The sequence below is a fragment of the Embiotoca jacksoni genome, unplaced genomic scaffold (genome assembly GCF_022577435.1).
Source record: "Embiotoca jacksoni isolate LCO1_2020_lvr unplaced genomic scaffold, fEmbJac1.0.p SCAF_22, whole genome shotgun sequence".
In the NCBI taxonomy this organism is placed as follows: Eukaryota; Metazoa; Chordata; class Actinopteri; family Embiotocidae; genus Embiotoca; species Embiotoca jacksoni.
In genome coordinates this window covers 3,480,001-3,492,500 of record NW_027185363.1, presented here as the reverse complement: position 1 = coordinate 3,492,500, position 12,500 = coordinate 3,480,001, and the positions used below count along the sequence as shown (strand labels likewise).

At 43.8% G+C, this 12,500-nt stretch overlaps 1 protein-coding gene across 1 annotated transcript in view; it reads left to right on the top strand.

The window, feature by feature from the left end:
- The window catches only part of ptch2 (patched 2), a 29,996-nt gene extending 21,048 nt beyond the window's left edge, over window positions 1–8,948 (top strand). Inside the window, exons 17-23 of the mRNA XM_069157306.1 lie at window positions 1–20; window positions 115–395; window positions 1,995–2,132; window positions 2,610–2,752; window positions 5,899–6,304; window positions 6,413–6,983; window positions 7,127–8,948. The exon at window positions 1–20 is cut by the window's left edge and continues 161 nt beyond it. Coding sequence (XP_069013407.1) covers window positions 1–20; window positions 115–395; window positions 1,995–2,132; window positions 2,610–2,752; window positions 5,899–6,304; window positions 6,413–6,983; window positions 7,127–7,161 — 1,594 coding nt within the window. The 3' untranslated portion in view covers window positions 7,162–8,948. The remainder of the gene's footprint in view (window positions 21–114; window positions 396–1,994; window positions 2,133–2,609; window positions 2,753–5,898; window positions 6,305–6,412; window positions 6,984–7,126) is intronic.
- Window positions 8,949–12,500: the final 3,552 nt, after the last annotated feature.

The following is a 12,500-nucleotide window of genomic DNA, read 5'->3' as shown; positions in this document are numbered from 1 at the left end:
GACGGGAGAAAATCTGCGCAGTGAGTGTCTTATCTTTTACATGTCATTTTAGCCAGAGGGGATACTCCTGAAAATGCCTTGCAAACCTTACCTTCTTTTCGTCCTCTCTCGCAGTCCCAGCTGCAGAACCCCTGGAGTTCGCTCAGTTTCCCTTCTACCTGAACGGCCTTCGCCAGGCCAGCGACTTCGTAGAAGCCATCGAGAGCGTGCGGGCCATCTGTGACGAGTTCAGCCGCAAGGGTGTGTTCAACTACCCGAACGGATACCCCTTCCTGTTCTGGGAGCAGTACATTGGCCTCAGACACTGGTTCCTGCTGGCAATCAGTGTGGTGCTGGCCTGCTCCTTCCTGGTGTGTGCAATTCTCCTGCTCAACCCCTGGACCGCTGGCATCATTGTGAGTCAACAATCCGCTCACTTTACAGCTCTTCATCATGTGAACCTCTTCCTCATCCTATCCTTCCTCTTTTCTGTCGTTTCCCATTTCTTTCCAACTTTTCCCACCTCATACTACCTCAGCATCATTTGTCCGTTCCTCCCTCCTCTCTTTCTTCTCACCCTTCTCGGCATAGCTCAATAACGCTGTCTAGGGGGCCCCTTTTTCTCTGCGGAGGGCCAGTATGCACACACACGCGCACACACACACACACACACACACACACACACACACACACACACACACACACAGGGACCTTTGTCATTCTAATGTAGGCTCGGCCAGCCTTAGAAAAGGAAATGCAAAGGAGCAAGAAAGGCTTTGCCCTCCTGAAGCCTCTACCTCCAGCTCCCTCACTGCTTTTGTCAGAGGGAGAGGGAGAGACTTGGGGACAGGACAGATCTGCCCAGTTGCGACCTTGGCCTGCTCAACCCATCCATCAGGGATATTTGTGTTTGTGTTTGTGTGTGTGTGTGTGTGTGTGTGTGTGTGTGTGTGTGTGTGTGTGTGTGTGTGTGTGTGTGTGTGTGTGTGTGTGTGTGTGTGAGAGCGGGAGAGAATGAGACAATCTGAGTGTTCAACAGTTGGAAAACATTTCACACACAAGCTGGTGGGACCGGTGGTCCTTAAAGGCTCCAAACACACACACACACACACACACACACACACACACACACACACACACACAAACATGCATCTGCAAATCCCCATTGGCGGCCTGTAGCGCAACAACAGAGCCAGTTTCAGATGGAATGTGTTTAATTTAAGTAGCAGCATTGATTGAGACAGAAACACAATCTCTTCAGACTGAGAGGCACAGCTACATGCATGTATGGTCTCTAAGCATCAGCCAACCTGTGAAGGTTTCAGCCGGCCTGTATGTGGTCGAGCAGTAAAACAGCTTTTATCATTTCCAATTTAACCGTGGCCCAGCTCAAAGCCCCCGCTGGGATCAAAAGCGCCCATTGGCCAGGAACCGTTTTCTCCTCCTCTTTTTCTAAGGCCAGTTGTTGCTATTTGTATTGCAGTTTACAGTAACACCACACATTTACTATTGAGGCATTAGCAAACTGAGGCACTGCGTTACTGAGCTGTTGTATTAAAATGTCGGAAACAATAAAACAAGCAACACACGCTGCTATCTTGTGAAAAACAAGAATTTGTTTTGTGATGGCAGTGACGGAGTGGCCACACTCTTGTTGTCTTAGATGCTGTCAATCATTTTGTGCACCCCTGGGAAGGAAGAGGAGAGCGACAAGGCAGGAAGACGGAAGGGAGAAGGGGATGGTGTTAGCCTGAGGGTGGGAAACTTGATCCCATGTGGTTGAGATGTTGAGCACTGGGTCAAAGATTGTGAGGTGAAGAAGCAAAAGGGCTCAACTCAGCCACAAAAGAACGACATCAGAATATTTCTTGGTTAAATTTCTGTGAATGTTATGATATTAGTTAGCTGAATGTTTCCTTATTATCTTACTGTTTCTTAATTATTTTCTGTTGGAGCATTTATTTTTTTCCCTGCACAGCAGTTGGTAACATTTAATTTCCATGTGTGCCTTTCAGGTGTTTATCTTGGCCATGATGACGGTGGAGTTGTTTGGCATCATGGGTTTGATTGGCATCAAGCTGAGCGCCATTCCTGTGGTCATCCTGATCGCCTCGGTGGGCATCGGAGTGGAGTTTACTGTTCACATCGCACTGGTAAGTCAACACACACGGCACAAAACACGAGCACACGCACATGGATTAACTGTTAGGGGCACTGAGCAGCAACACCTACTTTACTTGAAACCCGATGCTTCTGATCTGATGTCGCAGGGATCAAATACATTTCACCAGCTCTGATTGTATTGTATTTTTTGACAGGAAAATTGTTTAGTTGTTTTAAAATCAGTGTAAAGCAGAGACTCTTGAGGCTTCTTTTCTTAAACGGAAAGTGATTAAGGTAAAATAAGTGTGATTAAAGATTTACTGGAAAATTTTTGGCTTCCTTGATCGCGCTGGCAGACTTGCTTTTCTAGCACAGTGTACAGTCTTGGAGGGTTGCGTAGTAATCCTCAACAAAACCAAATGCAGGAATTCCTGAGCTTGCCAAGCCTCACCGCAAGCACAAGTTCTGTGTGATCGGCAATATTTCCAACTCATTTCTCTTTCCCACCTTCCCCCCATCTGCCGCAGGGCTTCCTGACAGCAATTGGCAACAGAAACAAGCGATCGGCAGTGGCACTGGAGCACATGTTTGCACCGGTGGTTGACGGAGCGATCTCCACACTGCTGGGTGTTCTCATGCTGGCAGGGTCCGAGTTTGACTTCATCATGAGGTGAGACACTATGTGTGTGTGTGTGTGTGTGTGTGTGTGTGTGTGTGTGTGTGTGTGCAGCATTGTATGTGCATTTGAGAAGTCTTGCTGACTTTGTGCTGTTGTATGTGAGAGTGAAAGGACAGCAATGGAGTCTACACCCTTCCAGAAGTCATATTTTACCTTAAGAAGATTCACTGGTTTGGTTTTACACTGATGGTGTGTGTGTGTGTGTGTGTGTGTGTGTGTGTATGTGTGTGTGTGTGTGTGTGTGTGTGTGTGTGTGTGTGTGCGTTCGTGTGTGCGTTCGTGTGTGTGTGCGTTCGTGTGTGTGTGTGTGTGTGTGTGTGTGTGTGCGTGCGTGCGTGCGTGTGTGTGTGTGGAGCCATTTGGCTAGCCTCACTTGGGTGCTGGAGGAAGCCTTGTGGCGGCTCAGGGCTTCATGCAGGTGGAAATGTTATACCCCCATTTATGTACACACACACAAACACACACACACACACAACAGTGACAAATATGCATCTGGTTCTGTCACTCTCAGCACACACACATCCGTCTCCCCAATCCCCAACCTCAGAGAGCAACAAATGGGGAAAACATCAAGGGTGTGTAGCAGCTGCTTGTAAACATGGAAGTGCTGTGCTGCCCACTGGGTGGTGTCTCTCTCCCACTCTCTCACTCCGTCTTTCACACACACACGAGGAAATCTGTAAAAATTCCTGTCATCCGTTTGGCATTCTCCCCTTCCATGTTGGATGCCGTAATAAAAAGTGGAGCTAAATTTGAACTGTTCAGCCAGTCAGATGGTCTGTAGCCCACCAACAGACATCATTCCCCCCCTCTGTGTGTGTCTGTGTGTCCTCATGGTTGAATGTAATTGTGTGTGTGTGTGTGTATGTGCTCTCATATTGGTGCATGTGTTTTCTACCACTGTTTCATGGTCAGAGTGGAAAAAAGGCGAATAGCTCCATGTTTTTCAGGCAAATGTGGTCTCGGCCCAAACCCGAAACCACAACCTTGAGCTCACAGACTGCAAAAGGCCTCCATGACATAAAAAGCACCGTTTTTTTTCTGCAGACACAGAGACAGAGGCAGAGGGAAGAGAAGAAGAACTCTGAGGGTGGCTTTATTGAAAGGATATGAGGTCCCTGTGGGTGGGAAGATCTATGAATATTGACTGGCTCCTCCACAATGTTGGACTGTGCGGAAAAAGAGGTGTCAATATGCAGAAGAAAAGAAAATCTGAGAATAAATAGGACTGAATTTTCAGCATCTTGTTTTTATTCTCTCCTCACATTGCTATGTGAGAGATCATTTTTAGGGGACAGTGTGAGAAAGCGAGACAGAGGGGTCTAGTCTCTGTTGGAGGTCTTGTTTAGCTGTAGCTGTGGTTGGGTGAATGGGGCAAGCCAAAGCTGGCTAGCTGGAGAGTAGCATAAATATACTGCTGTAAACATCTCCTGGCCTTGTAATGCACTGAATAAACAGCGAAAACCTAATTCAACTCTGCTCACAGTCCTCTCTAACACACACACACACACGCACACGCACACACACACACACACACACACACACACACACACACATTTACGCAGCATGCATGCACATGCAGGTGGGCCACATTCGGGTGCACACAGACACACAAGGAGAAACTCACATATGTACACGCATGTAAACACTTAACGGTCTCTTTCTCACAGACACATACACACACGACTCCCCAGGCCTGACAACGAATGGAAAAGATTACAGTTTATATAAACAACAGAATTCCTAACAGTGAGACGCTGTTGGAGGTCTCACTCTCTCGCTCGTCCTTTCTTACCCTTGTTTTTCCACCATGTAAAAGAGCTATGGAGTGATTTTGGAGTAAAATAAGCAACTAAGCTCGAAAGTGGAGGCCAAATGTATGCCATAAAAACAATAATAACCTATTTGTGATTTCAGCGTTCGCATGTGAGCGCGCTTTAATTCTATAAAGCACGCTGATTAAATATCTGCATGTGGTTTAATGGTTGTCAAGGTTTGAGTAGACAGCAAAAAAACAGAAAGTATCTCCCTGAAGTGTTTTGTCAAAACTGGTTACAATGATACGCTTTATGCCTCTGATAAAGGAAGAAAACAAGGACTGCGGTTGGAGAGGCAAAAGGAAAACATGTCAAACAGAGTGTGCGTCTGAATGTGTGTGTGTGTGTGTGTGTGTGTGTGTGTGTGTGTGTGTGTGTGTGTGTGTGTGTGTGTGTGTGTGTGTTGGTGGAGGGGGTGGGGGTGGGGGTGGGGGGACGGGACCACAAACGTTTTCCTGAAGATTGACCTTTGTCCAAGTAGTTGAAGTAGTAGTAATAATAACTGTAGTAGTCCATTCAGAGAGAAGCATGTTTCCATAACACTGTGCAGCTATTATCCCTGTCCTTGTTGGCTTTTTTTTTTTTCCCTTCATACCAACAATCATTTTTTCCTCCCTCTTTGTTTTACCTCTTTAAGTCTGGCTGGTGGTTAGCATCTCACTGTCTCTCTCTCGCTCTGCTTTCTGTTAGTGTTTAAGTGGAGTCCTCTCTAATTTTCTTGGGGAGCTCTTTCTTGTGGCCTGCCTCCACCCCTGGCCTCCTCGGAGCTCCACTGAGATGCACACACACACACACACACACACACACACACACACACACACACACACACACACACACACACAAAACGCACTCACACATGCGCACGGTGTGAGCGAAAAACAGAGCGAGAGAAAGTCTTGTACCAGCAGCAGTGGAGGCATCAAAGCGTGTTTTTGTTGGACTGAGTGGGGAATCACATTTGCCCCCCCCCTCCCTGCCTTTGATACACAAACACTGGGCTTTCCCTGACTTCTTCTCCTGAGCTACTTCCCTTCCTCATGTGCCAACTATGTGTGTGTTTGGAGTCATCCATGTGTGTACGTGTGTCCATATGAAATTTGAACAGAAGAAATTGATCAAATTAAGATGTATGTCAAATGTGTCGTGAGTTTGCCCAATCCCGATAAACCTCAATATGCAAAAGAAAGCAAGATTAAAGGGGTGTGTAACTGTGTGCACATCACTTTCCAATTCATGTTTGTGTTATCTAGCTGTTGCAAGCAACAGGCTGGTGGATGTGAGACGATCCAAACTAACATCCCGTGTCTCTCCACCCTTCAGGTATTTCTTCGCTGTGCTCGCCATCCTGACTGTTTTGGGGGTGCTGAACGGCTTGGTTCTCCTCCCAGTCCTCCTCTCCATGATGGGCCCTCCGGCTGAGGTCACACCGGTTGACAACACTAGCTGCCTGCCCACACCTTCCCCAGAGCCCCCACTGCCTCCACCAATGACCCACCACGGGTACTACACAGGCCACCACAACCCACGGTCTTCTCATCAACAAGCATTTTCAGAGTCATCAGACTCAGAGTATTACTCTGAGTTGACCACCACATCAGGGATTGGCGAGGAGGATTATAAATACTGTGACCGCAGTGCTTACCTCGCATCACACACCAGCGTTCCACCTGCAACATCTCATATTCTTCTGGAGGCCAGCAAGAACCCCAGCTTCCCCAAACTCACGGTGCGCTGCATGACCGCACTGATACGATAACCTGACCTGGAGCTTTTATGTGTTCTTTACATTTACGTACTTTTCTGAAAATAATTCATAAACATTTGTTTGTTGCAGGTGGTGAAGCCATTCAGAGAAAATGCACCAGCCCCTGGTGGGAAGATTGAACATTTAAGTGAATCCTCCCACAATGCACAGTCACCTCTTGGCTCTCAGGTTACATGCTGGGATGCAAACAAGCGGGAGCAGCAGAAGGGCCTCCAGAGACTTCAGGCTCAGCCCGGCCAACACTTACCCAGCGACAGAGTTCACTTCTCTGGGAGGACTTGTCAGAGCGGCCCCAGGCTGCAGAACGGCAGACGGCCTCAGCCAAACAGGATTAAAGGGCCCAGCTATAGCCACAGCAACTCTACCCTGCCGACACAAGGCTCCGCTGTGGGACCTGTTACCATGGTTACAGCCACAGCCTCCGTGACAGTGGAGGTGCATCCGACCTTGCCGGGGGCGGCATACCAAGGCTACATGCATGAAGGTTTTGACACGGACAGTGAGTCGGACTGTTTCGAGGCTGCTAATAGGACTTGTGGTGACAAAACAAACTTGTCTTCATGTAAGAGAGACTCTCTAGAGCTCCAGGACTTGGAAGCAACACAGGGCCAGACAGAGTACCAGCTCGGCAAGACACAAGGCGAGTAAAGTTTCGCACCGGAATTGTCTTTGACCTACATTAAACGATGTTTCACGATAGACAGTGAGACCGTTTTTAAAAATTTTAATTGAAATACAATTTTTGCTAATGTTTAATCCTTTCCTGTCTTCTGTCTGCTGCAGGTGGGCTGAGGATTCAGGCATCCAAAGATTGCTAGATTCTCTCACACGCCGTGGCCTCTAACTTCGAGTCTCTGGTCACTTCCCAGAGCACCTTGATGTGCACATGGCGTCACATCTTGAACTCTCAACTGTAAATAGACTTCACGCAAAAGAAGAGAGGATTTTACTTCAAAGACATATTAAGAAGAAAAAAAAAAAGACTTGTTTTAAAAATTATATAAATCTATGAGTATATATTTTAATACTAAAAAAGAGGGAAGCTATTTAAAAGAGTACTGTATAACTTGGGTATACTCTTGTGTAAAAGTTCAGATGTAAAAGATTATTTTCATGTGGGGTGGGTGATTTTTCTCTCCACATTGTATAGAATAAGAAATGTACTATATGTTTTCACAGAAATTGAGATGTTATTAAGATATTAGGCTATTGAACATACATGCTCAGTGTTTTATTTCTATTTGTACTGTTCCTTTTTTTGCTGCTACACTTCAAAATAATTTTAAGCAATTTGCCTTAAATAATGCAGTACCCCTTCTTCCCCCTCTTTTACAAGGAACTAACTTACACAGTGTTGTACTGTGAGATATTCTGCATCTGACTCACTCTCTGTTGTACACACATTCTCTGCCAGTGTGCACTGTAACAAGTCAGAGAATCACACAGCAGATACTGTTTTCAGTAGAAACCGCCGTGCCTTCAATGTGTCCCCCTTGTCTTGTTATCACAGCATTCAGAGCTCAGTATTATGTTCTCACTTTGGTGTACATAGATTTTCATCTGTTTTCTCTCATCCAGACACAGAATGTTTGTCCAGAGGTAGCAGTAGACGGATGTTTCTCAATTATCTATCAAAAATGGCTGATCAGCCGGCCATCTTGCCAGCAGGGTCCCACCTAATTCATGTTAAATCTGTGTCCCAATGACCTCTGCAGTTTTAAACTACTTGAAGGAGCTGTGATATCTTTTTGTTTTTCCTCTGCAGTTTTTGTAAGCTCTACAGTGGGTGGCGTGTGATTTTGTCACTTTGTGTTTGTGACAGAAGTGTCGTTTACCTTCTTGTATTCTTTTTTTTTGAAAGGGAATAATGAAATCCAATGCAAAGGGAGTGATTTTATTTGATTACTTTCTCCTTTTTTCTTTGCTGGCTGCTTTAGGGTTGTAACATGATCATGTTGTTGTGACCATGTGCAATTATTACATGATGTAAACCGGTCTTTTTAATGCTTCAACCTGCTCTGACTCACTTTCTTATTTTTCACTCTTTGTGTTGATATAAACCTCATATATGCCACATTGCATTTTCTTTCATTCTTAGAATTTTGCTCTACAGCGTTGTTGTTGTTTTTGTTCAGTATTGGTCTCGTCACTGCCAGGTTAAGTTGCAGGGAAACACTTGCAGATTTTTTAAATGTCATTTTAAAAGTGGCAGCTTGTTTTCTTTCTTTTTTTTTGTAAATATGAAAGAAGAGTCAAGTAGCTACTGCAGTTGTGAATAATTAAGCAAAACGAGCAAAGCACCATTTACATTTTGATCCGACCGTAGACAGCCAGGAGGTGTTGTCAGATATGGGGAAGGAGTTTTATAGGGACGGGGGTCGAGGGGGGAGCTCCTGCATTGGTTTGTAGTTTATTTCAAAAAAATTGTTAATGTCATGCCATATAAATTATTTATATAAAATTTTTATTTTTGTAGTTTGTACAGATGTTAGTATCTAGACTGAAGTTCTATTTTTAAAGAGTAAATATATATTATATATAAATATATCTATTTGTTGCTGAGTTTGCTTTTGTTTTATTGTTTTGTTTTGTTTGCATTTTGGGATTAAAGGGGGCGGGGAGGAGGGTGGGGCGGGCGGGGAGGTGTCATGGGAGGGAGGGGTTGACTACACTTTAGAGCAGAGCCCTTTTTTTTGTGTGTGTGTGTGGAGCAAAAGGGGGCAGTTGGAGGACCATGAAGGAGAAGGTGTGTAGAGATGTGTCACCTTGTGTTTAAGTTTCCTCTTGGCCCTTCCTTCTTTATTAGCAGTTTTAAAATGTTCCTGTCCATGTCTGAAACACTGTGACTTCTGAAAACTATGCTCAAGAAAACCCTTGTGTGACCGTTATGTTCCCTCACCTGCTATAGAAATTTAACTAACAAAATAAATTGAATGAAAAAGTGGTACCTTGGTCTGCTCCAGTGTTTTCGTGTGTGTGTGTGTGTGTGTTTGCCTGTGACCCTGCAAAGAGATAAAGGCTCAGTACTGTTATCAGCGAGGCAGATGAGCTAACTCACAAAGTAACTGTTTGCTGGTTAAATATACTCTTGAAATGGGCCCACTTTACTATCAAGATGCATTGTTGGGGTGTCAAACAAAAGGTTTGATAATGTTTGGTATTGTAATTCAAAAATTTTGAAGTGACTATTTTATAAGCGTAAATCTAAGTTAAATGTTAAAATCAAGAGAAATACTGACTTTAATTAGGGCCCCTAATCCTCATTAATTGCGAAAAAGCAGAACTATTTTCCTTCAACATAATAAACAGACTTCGGGGAGTAACTGAGAAGTGTATTCTAAGCAGCAGGGTCCATCAGATTGTTGTAATTTCATTAAAAATCTATTTACTCTCTGAATGTCATTCATTTCTGAAAATAGCACTGACTACATGAATCCTCTGATGAATAAAAACTAAATTATGGAACTGTACCTTATAAGTTGCATGGGTCATATTTTGGCTAAAGCTGAACTCGTGATGTGAAAAGTTTCCATGAAAATCGAATTCACACATTCAAATTTTTGCCAGAGGCGAAACATTTTTCTAATTTTCTTTACTTACAACAATAAAACATTCAAACAAAAGGCAGAATGGATATGCTGTTATTGAATGCCATTAACTTTGTGCCTTGTCTCTCATTTTCTGCAGGTACCTCTGTTCACAGAGCTGCATGTTTCTGATCTAAAGTTACAGTTTGTGGTCTTTCCATGCTGCTCTTTTCTCTGTCTGCTCTCCTTTCACGCCAACCGTTCGAGAAAGATGGCCGCTCACCTCTGGGCCTGGTTCTGTCGGGGTCTTCCTGGTAAAAGTTTTTCCACGTATAGGGAATTGTTGAATTGTTGGGTTCTTCTCTATACTGTTGTAAGGTTCTAATAGGATTTCAACTGAAAGAGTGCTTTCATGCTGCCTAAAACTACATTGACCCTGTGGCATTTCCTTTACCTTCACTTTGAGAACAAACTACACACCACCGCTCCTTGTCTCCAAGAAAAATAAATCTGCCATTTTGTTGAAGGATAGCATGACATTTTTTACTAATGTGAGATTCATAGAAGTGAAGTATCCTTTTATCCTGTTATAATAGTTTTGATGGAACATATTTAGAAAAGAAAACTCTTATTTCATTGTGCCTAAGATGTGTGTTTTCAGAATGAGCAAGGATTTCTTTACCCTCTCCTTCCTGTCAGTCATCTGACTCCCACTGAGACACACAAACCTGGGTTAGGATTTAATCCCCTAAAATGTGTTCCCTTACCGAGTTTACGTGCCTGTCTGTTTATTAATGGGTATTTTTTTTAATTTTTTATAAACATACATTTGGCTGTATGTGTGTTCCTGTTAGACAGGCTGTGTAAAACGTTTCCTTCATGAACAATGGCTAAACTTTAAGAAGCACTGAACTGGAGCGCTGAACCACCTGGAGAGTGACTGGGATCACCAGCTGCCTGAATCATTGTTGTGACTCGTCCGTCTAAATCTCCGCCACTGTGTGCGCACACACACACACACACACACACACACACACACACACACACACAAATATGCATACAAACTCACATTCAGGCGTATCACTATGCTCATGTGCACAACACATTCTTAAAAATCTAAACACAAAACAAGCCACATACTTACACACACACACACACACACACACACACACACACACACACCTCCTGGCTTCCTCATATACAGATACACACACACACACACACACACACACACACACACACACACACACACACACACACACACCTCCTGGCTTCCTCATATACAGATACACACACACACACACACACACACACACACACACACACACACACACACACACACACACACACACACACACCTCCTGGCTTCCTCATATACAGATACACACACACACACACACACACACACCTCCTGGCTTCCTCATATACAGATACACACACACACACACACACACACCTCCTGGCTTCCTCATATACAGATACACACACACACACACACACACACACACACACACACACGTTGGTACACACAGGCCCACCTGTGTAGATGAAAGGTAGATGCTGTAAATTCCTTCGCTTCCCACACAACAGCTCCTCGTTTGTCAGCCAAGGAAAAGCAGCCCATGTCTGAATCTGATACCTTAGTCTTTTGAAGTTGCTGTCATGCACATGCATATCCACATCTAAACCAAACCTCGTACACACTCACACACACACACACACACAACAGCGGACAGTACGGCACAATGTTCATGTCTGGATATGTAGTGCAAGGAAAAACATAAATTTATAGTGTGTAAACTCACGTAAAACCCAAAGCTGTAAGCAACGCAGACCTTCTTGATTTAGTTTTAAAGTTATACATTAATGAGAACAAATTTTGTCACCAGGTGATGTCGTCCCAGGAGCTCATGTTTTAATTTAATGTTACAGTTTAGTGACAAGAAAGCAAATAAATGTCCAGTTATAGATCATGGCAGGGCTGGAGCCCATTATAGTGATCATTTGAAATCAGGTAGACAACTTTTAAACTAAAACGTTATGAACAAAGTAACATTTCCAATAAAAGATCATGTCTTCGTCTTGTAAGAACCACAATGAGATAAATGCAACATTCACTGTAAAGCCTTTACTTAGATGCCGTCCTAATCATTAAGTCACTGTGCCACATCTTTACATTAATTTTTGTTAATTTCCTGGAGACTGTAACCTCAACATAACCATTGATTATAATTCTAACCCTTAAGCTAAATGTAGCCCACCTTCTCAATTCAAATTATAGTTCAGGGTATCATGTCATACCCCTTTGCATGGGAGGTGAATTGGAGAGGGTCTACGAAAATATATATTTTAGGATGTGTCTACAGTAGCCCAATTTAACCGTATGACTCTGACTAAGGTGCAGAGAGGCCTGGTTATCTTAAGATACAGCTATACTGTTACTGTGAGTTTAAACTCCCATGCATTCATATTTACCCCAATTTCAGCCCTTCCTTTCCAAGTTGAAATAATATTACTTTATCCCACATGAATTTTTAAACCGCACGCATTGAATGAAACAACAGTCAACATTTCTCACCAAACAAAGTGGTGAATCACACCGTTAAAGTGTCCTTGTGACCCACAGAAAA